The 23916-nt window shown below is 42.0% G+C and overlaps 1 protein-coding gene across 1 annotated transcript in view; it reads right to left on the bottom strand.

Annotated features, from left to right (window-relative positions):
- Positions 1 to 23916, bottom strand: part of LOC144482161 (NACHT, LRR and PYD domains-containing protein 3-like) — an 89070-nt gene that overhangs the window by 24964 nt on the left and 40190 nt on the right. The window contains exons 6-7 of the mRNA XM_078201375.1: positions 13688 to 15425; positions 926 to 1012 (exon numbers count right to left, since the gene is read on the bottom strand). Of these exons, the coding sequence (XP_078057501.1) occupies positions 13699 to 15425 (1727 nt within the window). The 3' untranslated portion in view covers positions 926 to 1012; positions 13688 to 13698. The remainder of the gene's footprint in view (positions 1 to 925; positions 1013 to 13687; positions 15426 to 23916) is intronic.

Raw genomic sequence — 23916 nt, 5'->3', positions numbered from 1 at the left:
CTTACAGTTCGGGAACACCACTGCATGCTACACCCATTGAAGAACGACGTCACCACTACTGTCTGTTTCCTGTAGCCTAGATTACTTCATAATCCATGCTACCTCTTTTATTTCAGCTTGGCTGGCAAACCTGTGCGTCTATTAATAATGGATAGCGTTTTAAATAACACAAATACTGAGAGTAACGGTTCTTTTAGTATCATCATTTGCATGAACAACACTGTCCATTGTTAATTGGAACATAATTCACACTATGCTGTTCTGTGAAAATTGTCATTGACAGGTGAGCCAAACATTTGTGCTCCTGGGTTGTAAGCTCTGGAATTCCCATCCGAATCCTCTCCACCTTGATCTCTCCCCTCTGTTTTAAGAAGATCCTTAAGCTCCATCCAACAGAAATTTGTGCTGTGACTCACAGAATTCAATGTAGTTTGTTCAATGCTTTTCCAATGTAGAGCAGTTTTCGATTTTCAAGCAAAATTAAAAGCTTACAGACGTAACCATCTATCATCTGAATGACTAATTCAACTAAATTCAACGTGTGACATGGTATATATTGGAATTGAATAAATATTTAAGTGTTCTCCACATCTCTTTATTCTGTTGCATAATTTCAATTGAATATTTCAAGTATTCACTCCTGAATCTTGCAGTGTATTATAACTCAGGTTCAGACCCATCAGTGACCGGCTTGTAATAAGAGGAGAGGTGAGAACATCTGAGGCTCCCTCCGGCCTGGAGATCAGACAGAAAATAATTACAGGAACAAAATTAATTCCGTGTTTTTTTTTACCTATAACACTCGGACTGAGAGTAAGGATAATATGCCGTGTTTATTAAAGACACTATTACTGATACTAAAAGTAATTTAGAGTGTCAGACAGCCAGTTATTCTAAGCACAATCTCTCACAGTCTGGTACTTACTGCAGTTTCTGTATTTTACAGTCTGGATTCCTCAGAGCGGCAGATAGTCGTTTCACTCCTGAATCTTCCAAATTATTGTTACTCAGACTAAATGGAGAGAGAGAGGAATGCATTAAAATCAGCTGAATTTTCACCAGCAAAAAATGAGCGTGATTAATATTTGAATCAGAAACTTTGCTCCAGTGGGGAACTGATTAAAGTTACAATATTATGCCTCGCTGGATTTTCCTTTCAATTAAATGGAAAAGAAAATAGTGAACAGTGAAAATTGATGAACAACTGGTGAAAACCACTTTCATCCCACTCAAAATGTATTTTTGGTTGAATTGTCGATGGGATATGGGTATCACTGGCGAGACCAGCATTTATTGCCCACTGCTATTTGCCCTTGACAAGGTGAGGGTATTTAGTTTTGGTCAATAAATGCTGGCCTAATCTGCGATGCCTTCATCCCGTGAACTAACCAATTTAAAAGAAAAATGTCCTTTATTCTGGTCTTAATTCCTGATTATCAGAACAACCCTCCTGAATCTCAATGACTGTTCCTGCCAAGTTTCCAGGAATTTAAATCATTTTTGCTTTTACTTAAATCCGGGATTTCATGCAAAAGTATAATTTTCTGAGAATTAAATGATAAAGTGGAGATTCCCTGTACTTTGTAACTCGTTACATTCTATTAATCTGTGCAACACCTCGGAGTGAGTTATGTTGAGAAAGTGTGCGAACTGCTGCTGTAAAATTCATCCCACTGGATTTTAGACAAGGAATGTTTATTCTCCCATAACAAAGTTGAAATATCCCTGTCCTCTTAGTTTCTATGGGAGGGGTGTTCACCACTTTATTCCCCATGAAACAGGATTTGCATTTTCGGCAGGTACGGCTGCTTTCTTTTTATTTCTGAAATTGCCGGGACTTCCCTCCTCCCGCAAGATCCACACATAGGGAAATGAATATTGGAAAATCTTGTTACATCTCACTGACAGTTTTAGTGGAGACATTCCACTGCGTGTGAGAATCAGTCCGTGGAACAGATTCCTGGTCATTCTTCCCGGTTGTCCAGTGTGTGCCTTTATCCTGGGTATAATTGGGTAATGGAGAAGTTTGTGTCTTTAAAACAGCAGCTATTTTCCTAATTCAGGAAATTCAGGTTTCCTCGGATCAGATCTGAGCTCTGCACCCCTACCATTTTCAATCGTGAATTTTAGTGGATGAGAAAACAACAGCAGGAGTTCTGCGTAAATATCTCCATACTCATGATGGAGTAGACAAACACATCAGTGTAAAAGCATTTCAAACGATCTTCAGCCATGATGTGCGAGTGGCTGACCCATACAGAGGTCCCCAGCATCACACATACCAGTCTTCAGTGAAGTCAGTTCACTCCAATGGATGTCAATAAATAGCTGAAGGCACTAAATAAGGCAAAGATAATGGGTATTGACAACGTTCCGTAATTGTATTGAGGATTTCTGCTCCAGAAGTTGCCATATCCCTGTACGAGTGCAGGTACAGCATTGGCAATTATCCGATCATGTGGAAAATTGTCCAGCTATGTCCTCTACAGAAAAATAATCACCACTCTGTCTATTCTCGATCATCAGCAAAGTAATGGAAGGCGTCATCGAGACAACTACTAAGTGGTAGGTAATTGGCAACAATCTGCTCGCTGACTCTGAGCTTGTGTTCCGTCAGGGCCAGTCAGCCCCCTACCTCATTTCAGCTTTAATGCAACTAAGGAGAGTAGTGCTGAACTCAGGAGGTGAAGCAAGAGTGACTGTCATTGACATCAAGGCAGCATTTTATCCCAGTGCGGCATCAATGAGCCCGTGAAAAAATGAGTCAGTGGTAATGAGGGGGGAAACTATCTGCCACTTAGTCTAATACCAGAACAAAGGAAGATAGTTGTATTTGTTGGAGGACAGTCATCTCATCTTTAGGACCTCGCTGTTGGAGTTCCTCAGAGGAGTACCCTTGGCACAACCATCTCCAACTGCTTCATCAATAACATTCCCTCTATCATGAAGTGAGAGGTTTTCAGGTGAGGCAATGGTGTAGTGGTATTATCACGGGACTGGCAATCCGGAGACGCAGGGTGAAGACCTATATTCGAATACCACCGTGGCAGATGGTGAAATTTGAATTCAATTAAAATATCTCGAATTAAAAGTCCAGTGATGACCATGAAACATTTGTCAATTGTCGTAAAAACCTCTCTGGCTTACTAGTGTCCTTCAGGGAAGGAAATCTGCCGTCCTTACCTGGTCTGGGCTACATATGATGCCAGACCCACGGCAATGTGGTTGATTCTTATATGCCGTCTGAAATGTAGGACATGTAGGGATGGGCAATAAGTGCTGGCCCTGCCAGCGATGCCCATATCCTGCAAAAAATAATAAAAATTTTCGACAATCAGCACCATTCCCAACTCATCAGGATATGGAACAAGCATTGGACAATACTCAGGGACGGGCTGACAATTGAGAGGCAATCACTCAGTCACTCGGACTAACAATTGAGAGGCAATCTCTCAGAATAGACTGAGGGTTCGGAACCGGGTCAGAAACTGGAAGGTATATTATTAAGTTAGCATAAACCCAAACGTTATTTGTTTTGGGCATTAGTGCGAGCATGAGGTAGTTTCTTTAAAAAAAAACTTTCTTTAACAACAGTTAAAATTTAGAATTAGCTTAACATTTATGAATTGACATACTTAAACACGACGCCTTATAATTCTTAGCAGCTAACTATCTCTATCGTTTCAATTTAAGCAATTTCCCCACAGACATATCTCCTTCTTCAGAATCAATTGGAGCAAGAACATATAGCTCATGTGGACAAAGATCCAAATAGACACTTGTTTTCTGACACACATACAGCAATCTCGAGAGAAAGGAATAAATACAAACAGCAGAAATTCAGAGAATGAGATCTATTTTCGAGCAGGTCCCAGTCTCTAATCTTCAGAGGGAGAAAGAGCTACTTCTTGCCACCGCTTCTAGGAAACAACTGAGCTTGTTTGCCCTCTGTGAGGTTAGACCCTCCCAGTCACGCGAATTTTCGGGTCGATCAATCTAATCAAGCCCTAATCTGCAAACGCCAGAGGAAAAGACTAAACTACAAAACAAAACTGCATTAGCCCAGCAAATAGGAACAATTATGCTTCTGCAGGTTCAACATGGGCTGCCGGTTACAAAGAAAGCGGCATCAATAATGGAACCAAGTGCTAAAAAAAACTCCTGCACTATAAAAGTGACACAAATACATTTCTCGATGTCATAGTGTTGTCACACGAAGAGAGAATCCAACGATCTCATTTGACATTGACATTTTCATTGTCCTGAATGCCCCACCATCATTATCGGTGTTATCATGACCAGAAACTGACCAGCCATTTCTATACTGTGGCTTCAGGAGCAGGTTAGATGCCAGGAATCCAGCGGGGGTTAATTTTCCTCCCGATTTCCAAAGGACCAATAAAGATGCTTGCCAACATCTAGCACAATGCATCTCCCTTGACTGTTACTTTACACAAAACCTTCAACATTTACTCCTCCTGGCACAGATGTATAATGCAAGCAGTGTGTACCATCTACAAGGTGCCAAACAGAAACTCACCACGGACCGTTCGACAACACCATCTAAAACCATGAAAGCATTGCATTGCTGGAGAGAGAGCCATGTCCCAGAGTGTTCAAGGACAGAATCAACTTGTCTAGATATAAGGGGAACAAAGTGCAGTTGCTGTGCTTGATGAGATCTATAAACCGCCAACGAGTGGAAATAATGTTGTGGAACAAAGCTAAGTTACAGAGAGATGCAAACAAATTTCATAAGTGCAATAGGGGATTTCAATTAACCAAATGTTATACAGAGGGAAACAACATTCCTAATGTTTGCTGGAGAGTTTTGCACAGCAGCAGATATCAGAAGGACGTATTTTACACAGAGGGTGGTGGGGCCTGGAATGCGCTGCCAGGCAAGGTGGTGGAGGCGGGGACACTGGGAACGTTTAAGACTTATCTAGACAGCCATATGAACGGAGTGGGAATGGAGGGATACTAAATAATGGTCTAGTTTGGACCAGGGAGCGGCACGGGCTTGGAGGGCCGAAGGGCCTGTTCCTGTGCTGTATTGTTCTTTGTTCTGTTCTTTGTTCTTGTTTTCATTATCCCAAGAAGGAATGCCCTGATTGCAAAGGGCAATGGGAAATCTAGAGCTCGAATAATTCACCAGGGGGGAGCTGACTTCATTGGGACAAGAACTGAGCTGGACTGGAGCGACTGGAACGAATACTTAGAAGGGAAATCCGTAGATAAACAATGGGCTACTTTAAAAAGAAATGAGTTGGGCATAGTCAAAATATATTATTTCACAGGGGAAAGGTGGGACAAAGAAATCCAGAGTTCATTGGATGAAAATGAAGATAGAAATTAAGAAAACAAAGAAAGGGTTTATTTTTGACAGGTGTCAGGTGCAAACATACAATTGAGGTTGAATTCAGAGTGTTCAGAGCGGAAGTGAAAAATTATATTGAAGAAATGAAGAAGGATTTTGAGAAAAGACTGACAGCCAAGATAAAGGAGATTTCCCTGTTACAAATAAGAAGTTGTATGATTGGGAATGTGTTCTGTGGGGTCTATGGTTCAAGGTAACACAAGCTATTAATTAAGATGGCAAAATTAGATTTTGAGTTGATAGAACTACAGCTTAGATCTGCTGATCAGCATAGCGACACAGAACAAGTGTTTACTCAGCCATGTTTGGTAACAATGGAAGGTGGGGCGGATTTCACATTGAAATTTTAAAAGTTGAGCTCCTGCAATAAAGGTAATTACATGTAAATTCTAAACAGGTAATTTCAGATAAGGGAAGATCAAAAATGAAGACAGCATATCAGAGCCAAATTCGCCCTATGCAGGGAATCATTTTCAGATCGCAGCCCACACATCAGGAAGCTGTATCCACTCTCACAAAACTTCTGTCTGGAGAAAGTCAATTTTGAGAAAGTAGTTGTCCCTACTCCAATTCAGAGGGTATTGCAGATTACTGGTAACTATTGGCAACAACTTATGGGAAGAACTTAGCTGAACAATGGGCAATCTTTAAAAAATAGTTCAGGTATCGTCGAAGTATCTTCCCTTTAAAGGGAAAGGTCGGGCAAACAAATCCAGACTCCTTGCATCAAAAACCACCCATTGCTGGATTTTGTATGTAGTTTTAAAAGTTAAAATTTAACTAGGAATTCAGTAATATATAAGAATTGGAACCATGTAAATGTAAATATATTTTGGATAACCATTCATTTCTGTTATTTAACTGACTTTCTTGTTGTGCATTTTACTGTGTAATAAATATTTGCTTTGTTTAAAATAATCACAAAAGAGTCTGAGACATTCTTCACTGGTCTTCACATCTTTCCTCACATTAAACAAATTGTAAAAATGCACTTAAGAGTAAGAATTGAAACCTTCTGGGTTTTGCAAAGCCGAAGAAATTAATATTAGCTATGCTCTTAGCAGCGAATGTATTCTGTAAGCATATAAATAGGAGAGGCTGGTAAACAGACAGGAAATACTTTTTAGGGAGCTAAGAGGGAAGGTACAAATGGAGGCGGGGTGAGGTTTTAAATTAATACATAACATCACCCTTTAACAATGATCTACATGTTGCCCAGGGCATGGTGACAGAGAAGGAAATGTCGTCACTAGGATGGCTCAAAATTGATGAGGAGAAATTGTTTGACATACTGTCTGTAATTATAGTTGAGAAGGTACCAGGGCCAGATAAGATGCATCCAAGCATATTGAAGGATACTAGAGTGGCCAAAGCTGGGACACTGAAGAAAATGTTCCAGCCCTACTGAAAGTAAGGAGAGGGTTCAGAGGACTGTCGAATTGCAAACAGGATAATTCCAACATCGAGAGACCAGGCAGATTAAAATCAGGAGCAGAGAACTTTCGAGAAACAACTATTCAGGATAGAATTAGTAACATGGACAAATATGGGCTAATTCTGAAGAACCAACATGTATTTCTAAAGAGGAAATCATGTTTAACTGATATACTGGACCTTTTTGAAGAAGTAACAGCAGAGTTGATGAGGGTAATGCTGCTGACGTGGATTGCATAGGCTTTCAAAAGTCATTCCATACAATTCCACACAACAGAATTGTGAGGAAAGTTCTTGGAATAAAATAGCAAGGTGCAGAATAAAAACAGTTGAATAAGCAATGAGTAATGATCAATGGAATTTTTCAGGTCGGAAAAGGTTTTGTTGTGAAGCTCCCCAGGGTTTGCTAATCGACCCATTTTGCTGCTATGTAGTAATGATATAAATCTATGGAGTGCAGAGAGCAATTTCAAAGTTTATGGATTTCCAGAAAGTTGAAAGCATTGTTAACTGTAAGGATGAAAGTGTAGACCTTCAAAACGGGCTTAGACAAGCTGGTGAAATGGGCAGATATTTGGCAGATGAATTTTAAAGCAGAGAGGATTGAGGTGATGCATTGTTTTAGGATGCACATGAACAAACAATACAGCGTAAGAGGAAGAATTCTGAAAAGGAGTGCAGAAGCAGGGGGACCTGTAAGTCTACATGCATAGATCATTGGAGTTAGTAGGGAAGGTGTAAGCAAAAGTTAATGAAGCATGCCGTATCCTGGGCTTTACTGTTATGTTATAACCCCTGTTTAAGTGCTATATCTCTGTGGACATTAGAAATATAGCATAAGTTTAATTTTTTAAGCTCACTTCGTGTTTCTGTATGTGTGCACTAATAAAGGATTCCAACTTTAGTTCAGCATTTTGTTAAGCAAGGCTGCTATCTGCCCACTCCACAAGATAGCCTATGTCCGTTTTGAAGGTCAACACTTTCATCCTTACAGTTAACAATGCTTTCAATTTTCTGGCAATCCATAAATTTTTTAAATTGCCCTCGACACTCCATAGATTAGTATATATCAGCAAAAGGAGTCCATTACCAAACACTGGGGAGCATCACAACAAAACGTTTTCCGATCTGAACAATTCCATTGATCATTATTCATTGCTTATTCAACTATTTTTATTCTGCACCTTGCTATTTTATTCCAGGAAATTTCCTCACAATTCTGTTGTGTGGAACTGTATCGAATGACTTTTGAAAGTCTATGTAATCCACGTCAGCAGCATTACCCTCATCATCCCTGCTGTTACTTCTTCAAAAAGGTCCAGTACATCAGTTAAACACGGTTCCCCCTTTAGAAATACATGTTGGTTCTTCAGAATTAACCCATATTTGTCCCTGTTACTAATCCTATCCTGAATAGTTGTTTCTAGAAATTTCTCTGCCACTGATTTTAATTTGCCTGGTCTATAGATGTGTGTGAGTTTTGCTTTCACTTTAAACTGTGCCTGCATTGTAACTAAATATTTAAGACATAAGAAACAGTCATTGAGGTCAGAAAAACTAAGCATCTGCTTGTAACCACAGGCCCACACTGAAGGATAGAAGCTTTTGTGCTCAATCGGAAACAAGTAGCCCATGCAGAAAGACCACAGAGACTGCCGGTACATGCCTGACAATACAGCCATGTAGAAAGAAGTCCCAAGAGCTAACTAGCAGTAACAAAGCAGGGAAATAACAGAGGAGTGCCAGGAAAAATGAAGGCAAAGGGAGAGACAACCAAAATCTAATGAAGGTTCTGCTTAGTGAAGTTAAAGAGGAGGACAGAGAGAGGCACTCAGTAAAAGATAGAGCTGAGTGGTGCAAACCGGGTAAAGTTAGCGAACGAGAATTCAGAAAAAGAAACAGAGAAACATAGAAAACTACAGCACAAAACAGGCCCTTCGGCCCCGCAAGTTGTGCCAAACATATCCCTACCTTTTAGGCCTACAGATAACCCTCCATCCTATTAAGTCCCATATACTCATCCAGAAGTCTCTTAAAAGACCCTATTGAGTTTGCCTCCACCACCACTGACGGCAGCCAATTCCACTCGTCCACCACCCTGTGTGAAAAACTTCCCCCTAACATTTCCCCTGTACCTACCCCGCCCCCACCCCCCCCCCCCCCCCCAAGCACCTTAAACCTGTGTCCTCACGTAGCAGCCATTTCCACCCTGGGAAAAAGCCTCTGAGAGTCCACCCGATCTATGCCTCTCAACATCTTATACACCTCTATTAGGTCTCCTCTCATCCTACGTTTCTCCAAGGAGAAAAGACCGAGCTCCCTCAGCCAATCCTCATAAGGCATGCCACTCAATCCAGGCAATATCCTTGCAAATCGCCTCTGCACCCTTTCAATCTTTTCCACATCCTTCCTGGAATGAGCCGACCAGAACTGAGCACAGTACTCCAAGTCGGGTCTGACGAAGGTCTTATATAGCTGCATCATTATCCCCGGACTCCTAAACTCAATCCCTCGATTGATAAAGGCCAGCACACCATACGCCTTCTTAACCACCTCCTCCACCTGCGGGGCCGATTTTAGAGTCCTATGGACCCGGACCCCAAGGTCCTTCTGATCCTCTACGGTACTAAGAGTATTTCCCTTTATATTGTACTCCTTCATCCCATTTGACCTGCCAAAATGGACCACTCCGCATTTATCTGGGTTGAAGTCCATCTGCCACTTCTGCGCCCAGCCTTGCATCCTATCTATGTCCCTCTGTAACTTCTGACATCCCTCCAGACTATCCACAACCTGACCAACCTTCGTGTCGTTGGCAAACTTACCAACCCATCCCTCCACTTCCTCATCCAGGTCATTTATGAAAATGACAAACAGCAAGGGTCCCAGAACAGATCGCTGGGGCACACCACTGGTGACCGACCTCCATTTAGAAAAAGAACCCATCTGTACACACTCTCTGTCTCCTTTGGGCAAGCCAGTTCTGGATCCACAGGGCAGCTGCAACTTGGATCCCATGCCCTCTCACCTTTTCGCGAAGACTTGCATGGGGGACCTTATCGAACGACTTGCTAAAATCCATACAAACCACATCTACCGGTTTCCCTTCGTCAATGTGTTTAGTCACATTTTCGAAGAACTCCACCAGACTTGTAAGGCACGATCTACCTTTGACAAAGCCATGCTGAGTATTCTTGAGCATACTAAACCTCTCTAAATGCTCATAAATCTTGTCCCTCAGGATCTTCTCCATCAGCTTACCAACCACTGAGGTTAGACTCACCGGTCGGTAATTTCCTGGGTTATCCCTATTCCCCTTCTTGAAAATAGGAACCACATCCGCAATCCTCCAGCACCTTTCCCGTCTCCATCGACGACGCAAATATCATCGGCAGAGGCTCTGCAATCTCTTCCCTCGTCTCCCACAGTAACTTGGGGTACATCCCATCCGGACCTGGCGACTTATCTATCTTGATGCCATTCAAAGATTCCAGTACAACTTCTTTGTTAAAGTCCACATACTCAATCTTTTCAGTCCACCACAAGCCCACAGTACATCCACCCATGTCCTTCTCCTCTGTGAAAACCGAGGCAAAATACTCATTAAGCACCTCTGCCATTTCTACTGGTTCCGTACTGATTTTCCCGCCTTCACCTTTTATAGGCCCTATTCCTTCACTTCTCATCCTTTTACTCTTCACATATTTATAGAACGCCTTAGGGTTTTCCTTCATTCTACTTGCCAAGGCCTTCTCGTGACACCGTCTGGCTCTCCTAATTTCCTTCTTTAGTCCCTTCCTACAAGCCGTATACTCATCTAGATCCTGATCTTCGCCAATTACTCTGAATCTTTTGTACGCTTTCCATCTGAAGTAATCATAAGGTTGTTGACAACTTCATACAGCCTGTGAAGCAATGGTGTTCTGTGGCATTGATGGGTCTGTGGAAGCTTAATGGACGAGGCAAACCACAACAGAGAAATAGTGAAAGGACAGTTATGGATCCTGGAGGTAATTTCTTGGTGAAGGCACCTGAGAAAGCGCTGGTAGGGAAAATATTCCAAAGCGTGTTTTTCAAGGGTAGAGTTTGGACACATGCGTGTTGAAGTCAGAGTTCTAGTGAGAGTAGTTTGCTGACATTGTGACAACTATCTCGGTGGTTGATGAGGAATCCACTGAAGTTTCTTTAGGTGGTATCTGTCACTTGGTTTGAAAGTGTGTGGTGTCGTACCACAGTTGGCATGTTGGTCTACAACAATTGCGTGCTTCCTATGAACATGAGTTCTGGTCACCTCACTATAAGAAGGATGTGGAAGCGCTGGAGAGAGTGCAGAGGAGATTTACCAGGATGCTGCCTGGTTTGGAGTGTCGGTCTTATGAGGAAAGGTTGAGGGAGCTGGGGCTGTTCTCTCTGGAGCGGAGGAGATTGAGGGGAGACTTAATAGAGGTTTATAAAATGATGAAGGGGATAGATCGAGTGAACGTTCAAAGACTATTTCCTCGGGTGGATGGAGCTATTACAAGGGGGCATAACTATAGGGCTCATGGTGGGAGATATAGGAAGGATATCAGAGGTAGGTTCTTCACGCAGAGAGTGGTTGGGGTGTGGAATGGACTGCCTGCAGTGATAGTGGAGTCAGACACTTTAGGAACATTTAAGCGGTTATTGGATAGGCACATGGAGCACACCAGGATGGTAGGGAGTGGGATAGCTTGATCTTGGTTTCAGATGAAGGTCGGCACAACATCGTGGGCCGAAGGGCCTGTTCTGTGCTGTACTGTTCTATGTTCTATGTTCTATGTTCTAACATTAAGGTATACGTTCTACACTGTAACTTGTGTTATCCTTACAAATTTGCGTACATTTTATAAAATAACTGAGGTGAAGTAAAAAGGTATTATAGTGAAATTTTCTTGTTTAATAAAGGTGTTCATCTTTTGTTAAAGATTAAGAAGCAGAGCTGTGATTTTGTTCCTCAAGATCTCTAAACAGCAAAATAAAAGTTATGATCCTTTGAGCCAAATTTCAGCTCTTCGACCTGACTGTCCAGCTGGAATCATGACATTATCAACAGCGGCTTATTTTACAAAAACAAGGAGGTTATTTTGATAAAAGGCATTATTTAGACCTCAGCTGGTGTATTGTTTATAGTTCTGGGTGCCTCACTTTCGGAAGGAGGTGAATGCATTGGAGAGAGAGCAGGGGAAGTTTACACAAATAGTTCCAGGGATGGGAAACTTCAGTAACAAGGATGGGTTTGATAGTTTCGGACTCTTTTCTTTGGAGAGAAGAAGGCTAAGGAGATTTGATAGACATGTTCAGAATCATGAGAGCGACAGGGCAGATAATGAGAAACTGGTGCCACTTGGAAAAGGATCAAGAACAACATTTAAATTGATTTGCAAAGAAAGCAAAATGGTTCAGCTCTGAAAGGCACCGCCTGCAAAGGAAGAGGAAACAGGTTTAATCGAGGCAATGACGAGGGCATTCAATGATTATTTGAACAGAAAACAAATCTGCAGAGATATGGAAAAAATCGGGAGAAGGGCACAGTGTCAGAATGCTCATTTGAGAGCAGATGAAGACATAATGGTTGTATGACCTCCTTCTGTAACTGTACTAAATCTATGATTCTAAGATATGGACTACAGCGGTTCAAGAAGTCAGCTTCTCAATGGCATTTAAGAATGGACAATAAAAGTTGATCTCGTCCATATCACTCGAATCAATAAAAATATATATACTTGGATATATTTTAAATAATTAGACCTGAAAATCCGTTGCGACAAAATAAAAAAAGTTAAGATACTCCACGTTCGCCAGCCGAAACCATCTGATTAATAATGATGCAACATTTCATTGTTTTAGTCTGTCACTGTGTCCAATAAGAAGTCTCACAATACCAGGTTAAAGTCCAACAGGTGTATTTCGTAGCAAATACCATGAGCTTTCGGAGCGATGCCCCTTCGTCAGATGGAGTAGTTATCTGTTCTCCAACATTGCACAGACAATATCACTAGCTGTTCTGTCTGGAGACAATACACATCTCTTTAACCTGTGTTTAATGTTCCCACATTATTTGTACCTTTTAAGACCTGGCTGGCTGTAGAGACTTGCATTCTAATTAGTATTCTGTAACTTGATTTCTGTGTCTGTGCAATGTTGGAGAACAGATAACTACTCCATCTGACGAAGGGGCATCGCTCCGAAACCTTATGGCATTTGCTACCAAATAAACCTGTTGGACTTTAACCTGGTATTGTGAGACTTCTTACTGTGCTTACCCCAGTCCAACGCCGGCATCTCCACATCATGACTGTGTCCAATGACATGACACAGGACGACAAAGTCAATCGTTGTCAGGAGCAATCAATGAAAGTGTTTCCACAGATCCCACTGTATTCCAAGCCAGTGTTTTATTCGGAGACTCAATCAGGTAGTGGAATGGGTTCAGGGGATTCCTTTTTCAAGTTTCACTCTGTCTCCAATCTGCCCTTCAACAAACTTCTTTACGCAGTCAATCACGATATCATTTGTGATCGGTACAGCGTATATTTTGTGTGTTAATTTTAACGATTTTTACCTTCATGTGTTTATTATGTTTAGAATCTCAATATTTTGTTATTTTAATTAGTTGGCAATAATTTAGTCTATCTTAATTGCAATACTTAATCTCTTCGAGTTATCATTAAGTCTATAATTTTTTTTAGCAAGGGCATCATTCTTATTTTCCACCTTGCATTTTTACGTTCATCTTATTTTGTCAAGTTGTTTTCTGATTGTCCATCTTTGCTCCAACTGGAAGGTATTTGTGTCACATAATAAATGATTCAACCATACAAAAATTGAATATGTGACCAAACAAGCACTTACCTCAAATCCTGTCATTTGTGCAGAATGTATCCAAGCCGCTGCAGTCCTTCACATCGAATGTCGCAGTTCTGTAGTTCGAGGTGTTTTATTGTATCACAGAGTCCAATGACATAAGACAGGACCGCAAAGTCAATCGGGGTCAGTCGCAATCCACTAAATGAAAATGTTTCCACAGATCCCACTGTGTTCCGAGCCAGTATTTTATTCTGAGACTCAAACAGGTAGTGGACTGTGTTCAGGAGCTTCCTCTTCCCAGTTTCAGTCTCTGTGTCTCCAATCTGCCCTTCAACCTTCTCCTTCACCCAGTCAATCACTCGGCAGGTTGTTTGATGAAGAAATGGACCCAGAAACTCCACCAGGGGTCGAGCTGACTGTGCGGAGGAGAGACCAGCAACAAAACGGAGAAATATCTCAAATCGCCCATCTTCCTCACTGTGGGCTTCACTGAGGAGTTTCCCGACCTCCCCGGGATCTGGAGTCAGGAATTGTGTGAGTGCAGCTACAAACTCTTGGATGGTGAGGTGTGGGAATGTGTAAACCACACTCTGGGCAGAATAATCTCTCTCCAAAAGTTCCATCAGGAACCCAGACAGGAACTGGGAAGGTTGTAGATTGTACTCAATCAAATCTTCATCTCTAAACACAATCTTCTTCTTGGAGACTCCTGTGAAGGCCATCCCACCAAGCTTCAGTAACACATCACGGGGGTTTTCAATCTCTCGGCCATGGTTTTTCAGAATGTTGTAAATATAGTAGGAATATAGTTGGGTGATGGTCTTGGGAACTTGCTGCCGTTTCCTGTCGCTTTGTGTAAAGAAGGGACCCAGTGACAGACCGAGGATCCAGCAGTAGGAAGGGTTGTAACACATGGTGTACAGGATCTCGTTCTCCTCCACGTGTTTGATAACAGCTGCTGCCACCGTCTGATCTTCAAAAAACTTGTTGAAATATTCCTTCTGTTCATTCCCAACAAATCCCAGGATTTCAGCCCAGACTCTGATCTCAGCCTTTTCTAATAAACGCAATGCAGTGGGGCGGCTGGTCACTAACACTGAACATCCTGGGAGCAGCTTGTGCTGTATTAAACTGTATACAATGTCAGACACTTCACACCAGCATTCGGGATCTGTGCACATGTACTGAGGTTCTGTATTCCTCCGATTGTCGGCAAAATCAATCCTGTCCCTGAATTCATCCAAACCATCGAATATAAACAGCAATCCCTCTGGGTTCTTCCAGAGCTCTCCCAGAATATTCCCAAAGTAGGGATACTGATCCAAAATCAGATTCCTCAGGTTTATTCTACAGTTAATAGTGTTCAAATCCCGGAATTTAAAACTGAAAACAAATTGAAAGTGTGGGTATATTTTCCCAGTGGCCCAGTCATAAATAATCTTTTGTATCATTGTTGTTTTTCCAATTCCCGGGACTCCGCTCACTGCTGCTGAACTCCCAGATTTGGATTTTCTCTGGGAAAAGCTGCTCTGGAACAATTGATCAGTTCGGATTTTTTCCAGTTCTTTCCGCAGATCTTTCTCTCTCCATTCTTCATGGTCTCGGCCTCTTGCCAGCAGTTCATGTTCGACAAGTGTCCGATCTCGAACAGCGGAAATAATTGTTAGCTCAGCGTATCGATCAACCAGCTGGAAAATCTTAACCTTCTCCTTTATGAGGATAGTGTTCACTCTCAGTGTTTCAGTTTGTACCCGGAGTGTCTCCTTGTGTTTCTGTTGGAGATCTTCAATAAGAACGGAGAGAAAGTTAGTTCTATTGGCATTTTACAAACATCCCGGTAAAATTGACCAATCCATAAAATATTGCAGGCAATAGTTCAGTTCCAACTTAGATTTTTGTACAACTGGCTTTTACAACGAATGGCCCATGGGCCAAATTCAGCCCCTGAACTGTGTGTATTCAGTCCAATAAATATGGCCGGAAAGCTCAGCTCTGCAGAAGTCAACTCTGATCCCAGCACCTTCTCCCTTTCTGCCTCCATAGATCTGCAACTTTTTTCCGCAATCTTCTCTTTTTAAGTAATTTGTCATGTAACAGCATTAGGCCACAAATGAAGAAAATATGGGGAGAAAGGAGGCTGTGATTGGAGAAGCAGGAAAGTGTTGACAACTCCACTTTCCTATTTCAGTTTGAAGCTTACAGAGCTCGTATCACGACAGCGAATAGCAGAGTTCAGGTCAGGGCAGAGAAAGGGCGAGAATCCTGAGGAATACTTACTGCGCGTGAGTGGGGTGTTTGTGTGTGCATATATATGTGTGAGTGAGTGCACAGAGAGAGAGAGAGGAGAGAGAGAGATGGAGAAAGACAGAAACAGAGTGTGTGAGAGAGGGTGTGTGAGATTATGTGAGAGTGACAGAGAAGGAGAAAAACTGACAGAGGATGTGTGGGAGGGAACATGAGAGTGAAAAATTCCCTGAGACTGTGGGTGTTAAACAGAATGCGATAATAACAGAGGAAAGGTTGAGGGATAAAGAGAGTGAGACTGTGTTGGGGAGAATGACAGAGGAAGCGATGAAGAGGGAGATAGTGTGCGTGAGAAAAAGCGAGAGGATAATATTGTGAGAGTGAGCAGGTGAGAGTGAGAATGTCTATGTCTGTAAGGTAAAGAGAGAAAATGTAACAGCGAAACACACAGCGTGTGTGGAAGAGAGTGCGTGTGAGAGGAAGAATAAGGGTGTTGTGGATGTCGATAAGAAAGAGATTGTGAGAGTATGTGAGAAGGATGTGACAGGAAGACAATGCGAGAGATTATGTGACAGAGATTTTGTGTGTGACTGAGTGACGATGAGTCTGAGAATGTGTGTATGAGTGCATGTGTGTGAATCTCTGTGAGGGATAGAGTGTGAGAGTGTGCGCGCAAGTGAGTGACAGTGAGTATGAGAATGTGTATGTGAGAACATGTGTATAACTGTGTATGTGGGTCAGCGTGTGTGTGTGAGGGAGAGAGAGTGTACTGTGACAGAAATTGTGCAATAGTTTGTGAGACAGGGTCCATGGGATAGTTTTTCAAAAATCATTTACGGAATCGGGATGTCACTGGCTAGGGTAGCATATATTGCCCGTCCCCGATTGCCTTTGCGACTCTGGTGATGAGCTGCCTTCTTGAACTCAATGCACCGTAGAGCACGTATTTCGGGCTATGGGAGAAAAAAGGAGCACCCGGAGGAAAACCATGCAGGCGCAAGGAGAACGTGCAGACTCCACATAGACAGTAACCCAAACCAGGAATCGAACCCGTTGTGAGACGGCATAGGGGGAGCAGCTGGAAAATGCAACGTTAAAACAGAGGTTTAGTGAAGCAAAACTGGAAACTGACATATGACCTCAGAAGTTGAACGAAATAATGATATGCAAGTGTTACAGGTGAGTCACTTTCATACACACTGTGAGAAGGACGATAATGAGAAAGAGAGCTGTGATAGAGGGATGCAGCAAACAAGAATTTGGGGAGATAGTGCAGAAATATAGTAAATTCGAGGCAACTGTGAAGTGAAACACAGAACAGTCAAAAATTGTCTAACCACACAACGTGTCAGACGGAAATCGAGGCAAACATAGAGTGATAAATTGGTGTCTATATTCTCAGCTCAAATGGTATGATGTGCAGTTTTGAGAACCATGGGGTGGATGGAATCAGTGATAAATTGAATTTGCTACTGTCACCTGTGGTGGGTTGTTATGCACATTTGGGAATATGGAGCTGGATGAAGACAGCGACAGGGACGGAGTTATGGTGCGTATTTGGTGAAACCATCAGGTCCAATTGCACCCATGATCACGACCCTCACATGGACTGCAAAGAAACCCAAGGGACCATTTGCACCAAAACAAATAAGTGAGCAAGTGATTGCGCGATGTTACAGAACTGGGAGGGGAAGGAACTATGTCCCTACACATAGAACATAGAACAGTACAGCACAGAACAGGCCCTTTGGCCCACGATGTTGTGCCGAGCTTTATCTGAAACCAAGATCAAGCTATCCCACTCCCTATCATCCTGGTGTGCTCCATGTGCCTATCCAAAAACCGCTTAAATGTTTGTAAAGTGTCTGACTCCACTATCACTGCAGGCAGTCCATTCCACACCCCAACCACTCTCTGCGTAAAGAACCTACCTCTGATATCCGTCCTGTATCTCCCACCACGAACCCTATAGTTATGCCCCCTTGTGATTGCTCCATCCACCCGAGGAAATAGTCTTTGAACGTTCACTCTATCTATCCCCTTCATCATTTTATACACCTCTATTAAGTCTCCCCTCAGCCTCCTCCGCTCCAGAGAGAACAGCCCGAGCTCCCTCAACCTTTCCTCATATAACCTACCCTCCAAACCAGGCAGCGTCCTGGTAAATCTCCTCTGCACTCTTCCCAGCGCTTCCACATCCTTCTTATAGTGAGGTGAACAGAACTGCACACAATATTCCAAATGTGGTCTCACCAAGGTGCTGTACAGTTGCAGCATAACCCCACGGCTCTTAAACTCCAACCCCCTGTTAATAAAAGCTAACACACTATAGGCCTTCTTCACAGCTCTATCCACTTGACTGGCAACCTTTAGAGATCTGTGGATATGGACCCCAAGATCTCTCTGTTCCTCCACAGTCTTCAGAACCCTACCTTTGACCCTGTAATCCACATTTAAATTTGTCCTACCAAAATGAATCACCTCACATTTATCAGGGTTAAACTCCATTTGCCATTTTTCAGCCCAGCTTTGCATCCTATCTATGTCTCTTTGCAGCCTACAACAGCCCTCCACCTCATCCACTACTCCACCAATCTTGGTGTCATCAGCAAATTTACTGATCCACCCTTCAGCCCCCTCCTCGAAGTCATTAATAAAAATCACAAAGAGCAGAGGACCAAGCACTGATCCCTGTGGCACACCACTAGCAACCTGCCTCCAATCCGAAAATTTTCCATCGACCACCACCCTCTGTCTTCGGTCAGACAGCCAGTTACCTATCCAATCGGCCAACTTTCCCTCTATCCCACACCTCCTCACTTTCATCATAAGCCGACCATGGGGGACCTTATCAAACGCCTTACTAAAATCCATGTATATGACATCAACTGCCCTACCTTCATCAACACACTTAGTTACCTCCTCAAAAAATTCTATCAAATTTGTGAGGCACGACTTGCCCTTCACGAATCCGTGCTGACTATCTCGGATTAATCCGCATCTTTCTAAATGGTCGTAAATCCCATCCCTAAGGACCCTTTCCATCAATTTACCAACCAGCGAAGTAAGACTAACCGGTCTATAATTACCAGGGTCATTTCTATTCCCTTTCTTAAACAGAGGAACAACATTCGCCATTCTCCAGTCCTCTGGCACCATCCCCGTGGAGAGCGAGGACCCAAAGATCAACGCCAAAGGCTCTGCAATCTCATCCCTTGCCTCCCACAGAATCCTAGGATACATTTCATCAGGCCCAGGGGACTTATCGACCTTCAGCTTATTCAAAACTGCCAGGACATCCTCCCTCCGAACATCTATTTCCTCCAGCCTATTAGCCTGTAACACCTTCTCTTCCTCAAAAACATGGCCCCTCTCCTTGGTGAACACTGAAGAAAAGTATTCATTCATCACCTCGCCTATCTCTACTGACTCCATAAACAAGTTCCCACTACTGTCCTTGACCGGCCCTAACCTCACCCTGGTCATTCTTTTATTCCTCACATAAGAGTAAAAAGCCTTGGGGTTTTCCTTGATCCGACCCGCCAAGGACTTCTCATGTCCCCTCCTAGCTCTCCGAAGCCCCTTTTTCAGCTCATTCCTTGCTAACTTGTAACCCTCAATCGAGCCATCTGAACCTTGTTTCCTCATCCCTACATAAGCTTCCCTCTTCCTTTTCACAAGACATTCCACCTCTTTTGTGAACCATGGTTCCCTCACTCGGCCATTTCCTCCCTGCCTGACAGGAACATACCTATCAAGGGCATCCAGTATTTGTTCCTTGAAAAAGTTCCACTTTTCATTAGTTCCTTTCTCTGACAGTTTCTGTTCCCAACTTATGCCACCTAATTCTTGCCTAATCGCATCACAATTACCCCTCACCGAATTGTAAGCCTTGCCCTGCCGTACGGCCCTATCCCTCTCCATTGCAATAACAAAAGACACCGAATTGTGGTCACTATCTCCAAATTGCTCTCCCACAACCAAATCTAACACTTGGCCCGGTTCATTTCCCAGTACCAAATCCAATGTGGCCTCACCTCTCGTCGGCCCATCCACATATTGTGTCAGGAAACCCTCCCGCACACACTGCACAAAAACTGCCCCATCCAAACTATTTGACCTACAAAGGTTCCAATCAATATTTGGAAAGTTAAAGTCCCCCATGACAACTACCCTGTGACCCCCACACATATCCATAATCTGCTTAGCAATTTCTTCCTCCACATCTCTATTACTATTTGGGGGCCTATAGTAAACTCCTAGCAACGTGACCGCTCCTTTCCTATTTCCAACTTCAGCCCATATTACCTCAGTGTGCAGATCCCCCACGAAGTGCCTTTTCGCAGCCGTTAAACTATCCTTGATTAACAATGCCACTCCTCCACCTCTTTTACCAGCTTCCCTACACTTAGTGAAACATCTATACCCCGGAACGTCCAACAACCATTCCTGTCCTTGTTCTACCCACGTCTCCGTAATGGCCACAACATCGTAGTCCCAAGTACCAATCCACGCCCCAAGTTCATCTACCTTGTTCCGGATGCTCCTTGCATTGAAGTAGACACACTTCAACCCACCTTCCTGTCTACCAGTACCCACCCTTGACCCTGATACCTTCCCCAATACCTCACCACCCTCACTGACTTCTGGACTACAACTCCCTTTCCCACTCCCCTGACAAATTAGTTTAAACCCCCTGGAAACATCACCTGGAAATGTTGTAAATAAATTGGCAAGAGGCAAATGCAAGCGGAGGTTCATACTGATCCGCTGCTGTGCTGTAAATTGGTGGGAGGCTCAGGTCAAAGATAAAACATATCACGCCTGTATAGATAAGCTAACTAACAATCTGGAAAAAAGGCTTTGAATCACAGCATTCTGAATGCACATTTAAAACACAATGTGCGTTGAAAAGGAAACTTTTGTTTGAGTAAGTTTCTGTGTTGTGTGACAGGTCCGTGTGATTTTTCTTGCCAGCGAATCTGTGCCTCCTGTCTGTGGCATTGAATTGTGCTGGTTAACCCTCTGAGATTTGGTTCCATTAGCTGGTTTAAAGTTTCTCGGTAAATGCATGCTGTTGTATGTTGAAATAGGTTGAGTAAGGAGAGGATAACTGTGATAAAATGATACAGGAGTTTTTAAAGCACCTGCTTTGTTTTGGCGGGAGAGTGGTGATGATGGGACAATAAATATAATTATTTACACTTTGGTTTAACTTCAAAGCCTATCAATGGCTTAGAGAGATTGACTGTTAAACCAGAAAGGCATTGTTTATAATTTCTTCAGAATTTACCTTTAGCTTGGAGGATAATTGCAGTTTCTGTAGAAAGAAGAATGATGACTCCTGTCTGAATTTATTCCCTTATTTTATTTTAATATTCTATTTTCAGTTATAAATCGTTAACAATGAATGAAAGCAAAGTTTAATGCTGTGCAGAGGATATGTGAATGCAAGGCATTCATGCTCGATGAGTCTGTATGTCCAATAAAACACTGGTATGGATTTTTCTTTGCTGTCTTGGTAGCTTTAATGTTTTGTTTCCCTTAATTACGATTTTGTAATAAGAGTTTCAATAAACAGTTTATAATCAAATGTGGGTCATGAGCAGAATGAAAAATGAAATTTAAAACCAGGCAAAACTTTGAAATTCCTTAATCCTGGGCACGGTTGCTGATAACTTATTTGTATTTTTTTTAAAATGGGCAGTAATGATGTAACTACTTCTGAAAATTTTAGTTCTTTTTTCATTTCCAACGAGCAAAAACTTAACAATTCTCTGTTTAAATTTATTGCACATCTCATATACGGATTGCGATTTTTTATTTAGAGCAGATTTTATCTTTCAGTTTTTCTCAAATAGACAGATATATCTGGACTGTATTAACTAACTTGGCTCCAAGCCAAATGTATATTTTGTGTTTTTTTCAAATATATATCTCATGAAGCACAAGACAATAAGGAAGTCGACCAGCTTCAAGACTTCAAGATTGTTTATCACAACATAATGATAATTGGGGATGTAAAGGCTTTGTCTTTTTGTAGAAAAGGTGAACACATTTAAACTAATTTGTTACCCTTCGAATTAAAGAATTTGTGCTTAAATTCACTTAACTTCCATTTCAACTCAGGCACTGCTGCAACTGATAATTTAACCCTTCTCTTAAAACTGCCATCCCTGTATATTTAACTGTTTAAATAAATTGATTGTATGGATATTAGCAACTCGTATTTAAGAAGTTATATCCTGTTTAAGAGGCTAATAAACATTTTTTTAAATTGTTTTTCAGAAAAAAGGAGTAATATGATTTAGTCTATATGTTTCTTTTGAGTTTCAAGACCTTTTTGTTGTTCGAAAAGTGATGAGTTAAACATATTCTCAGCTTACGGTCAATTTGAATCTTGGCCTCAATTTCTAAAGGTAATATGAAGTTTTTTGTGTGTTATGCATACGGAGTAATGTTAATGTAAACTCAGCTAACATATACAGAGGCATGAAAAATATGTTGCTGAAGTTATACTTAATTAAATGCTAATATGTTAGAAATTAATGACTGTAAAGTAATTTTACAATAACACTTTAGGGCTGTTATGTGTAGAGGAATGAGGTGATCTGCAGATAGGAAGATAAAGTTAAATATTGGGAATGACAATGAAGTTGCAACAGATGATAAGATTTTTCCATCATTTAATTGTCTGCAGTTATGGAATGGAATTCAAAACCTTAAAAGAATAAAATACAGAGTTTGTGCCAATCACGCTATTCATGAACTAAAGGAAAAATAGTTAATGAAGGGAAAGCTGGTGGGTACCACATTAGCTGAATTCTATCAAACAGACAAGATAATTGCTTGCTCCTTCCCCACATGCCAATGTGCCACCCCTATTCAAAAAGGGATGGAGGCAAAAAGCAGGTAGCTATCGGCCGAATAGCCTAACATCTATTGTGGAAAAAGATTGGAATCAATTATGATGGAAGCAATAGCAGCACATTTGTAAAATTATAATCTAATTAAACAGCATTACCATGGCTTCATGAAAGGGAAATATGTCTGACTAATTGATTAGACTTTTTCGAGGAACTCTCAACCAGAGTGGAGAGAGGGGAAGCAGTAGATGTGATGCATTAGGACTTCCAGAAGGCGTTTTACAAGGTACGTCAAAAAAGTTCAAGATATTAGATATGAGCCCATGATGTTTGAGGCAGTGTATTGGCATGGATCGAGGACTGGCTAATGGGCAGGAAACCGCGAGTGGCATAAAGCGTTCCCTTTCAGGTTGGTGACCTATAAACAGTGGGTTTACACAGGGATCAGTGCGGGACTGCAAATCTTTACAATATATAATAATGACTTGGATGAAGGAAATTAATGTTTTGTAGCCAAATTTACAGACAATACAAAAATAGGTGGAAAGGCAAGTTGCAAGATGGATTCAAATAACCTATAAATATTTTATTGTAAGCTAAGTAAGTGGGCAAAAAGTTGGCAAATGGAGCATAATTTGAGAAAATGTGAAGTCAGAACATAGAACAGTACAGCACAGAACAGGCCCTTCGGCCCACGATGTTGTACCGAGCTTTATCTGAAATCAAGATCAAGCTATCCCACTCCCTATCATCCTGGTGTGCTCCATGTGCCTATCCAATAACCGCTTAAATGTTCCGAATGTGCCTGACTCCACTATCACTGCAGGCAGTCCATTCCACACCCCAACCACTCTCTGTGTAAAGAACCTACCTCGGACATCCTTCCTATATCTCCCACCATTAACACTATAGTTATGCCCCCTTGTAATAGCTCCATCCACCCGAGGAAATAGTCTTTGAACGTTCACTCTATCTATCCCCTTCATCATTTTATAAACCTCTATTAAGTCTCCCCTCAACCTCCTCCGCTCCAGAGAGAACAGCCCGAGCTCTGTCAACCTTTCCTCATGAGACCTACCCTCCAGACCAGGCAGCATCCTGGTAAATCTCCTTTGCACTCTTTCCAGCGCTTCCACATCCTTCTTATAGTGAGGTGACCAGAAC

Source organism: Mustelus asterias (assembly GCF_964213995.1).
Source record: "Mustelus asterias chromosome 26 unlocalized genomic scaffold, sMusAst1.hap1.1 SUPER_26_unloc_5, whole genome shotgun sequence".
NCBI classification, from domain to species: domain Eukaryota; kingdom Metazoa; phylum Chordata; class Chondrichthyes; order Carcharhiniformes; family Triakidae; genus Mustelus; species Mustelus asterias.
This window is presented reverse-complemented; position numbering and strand designations above follow the sequence as displayed.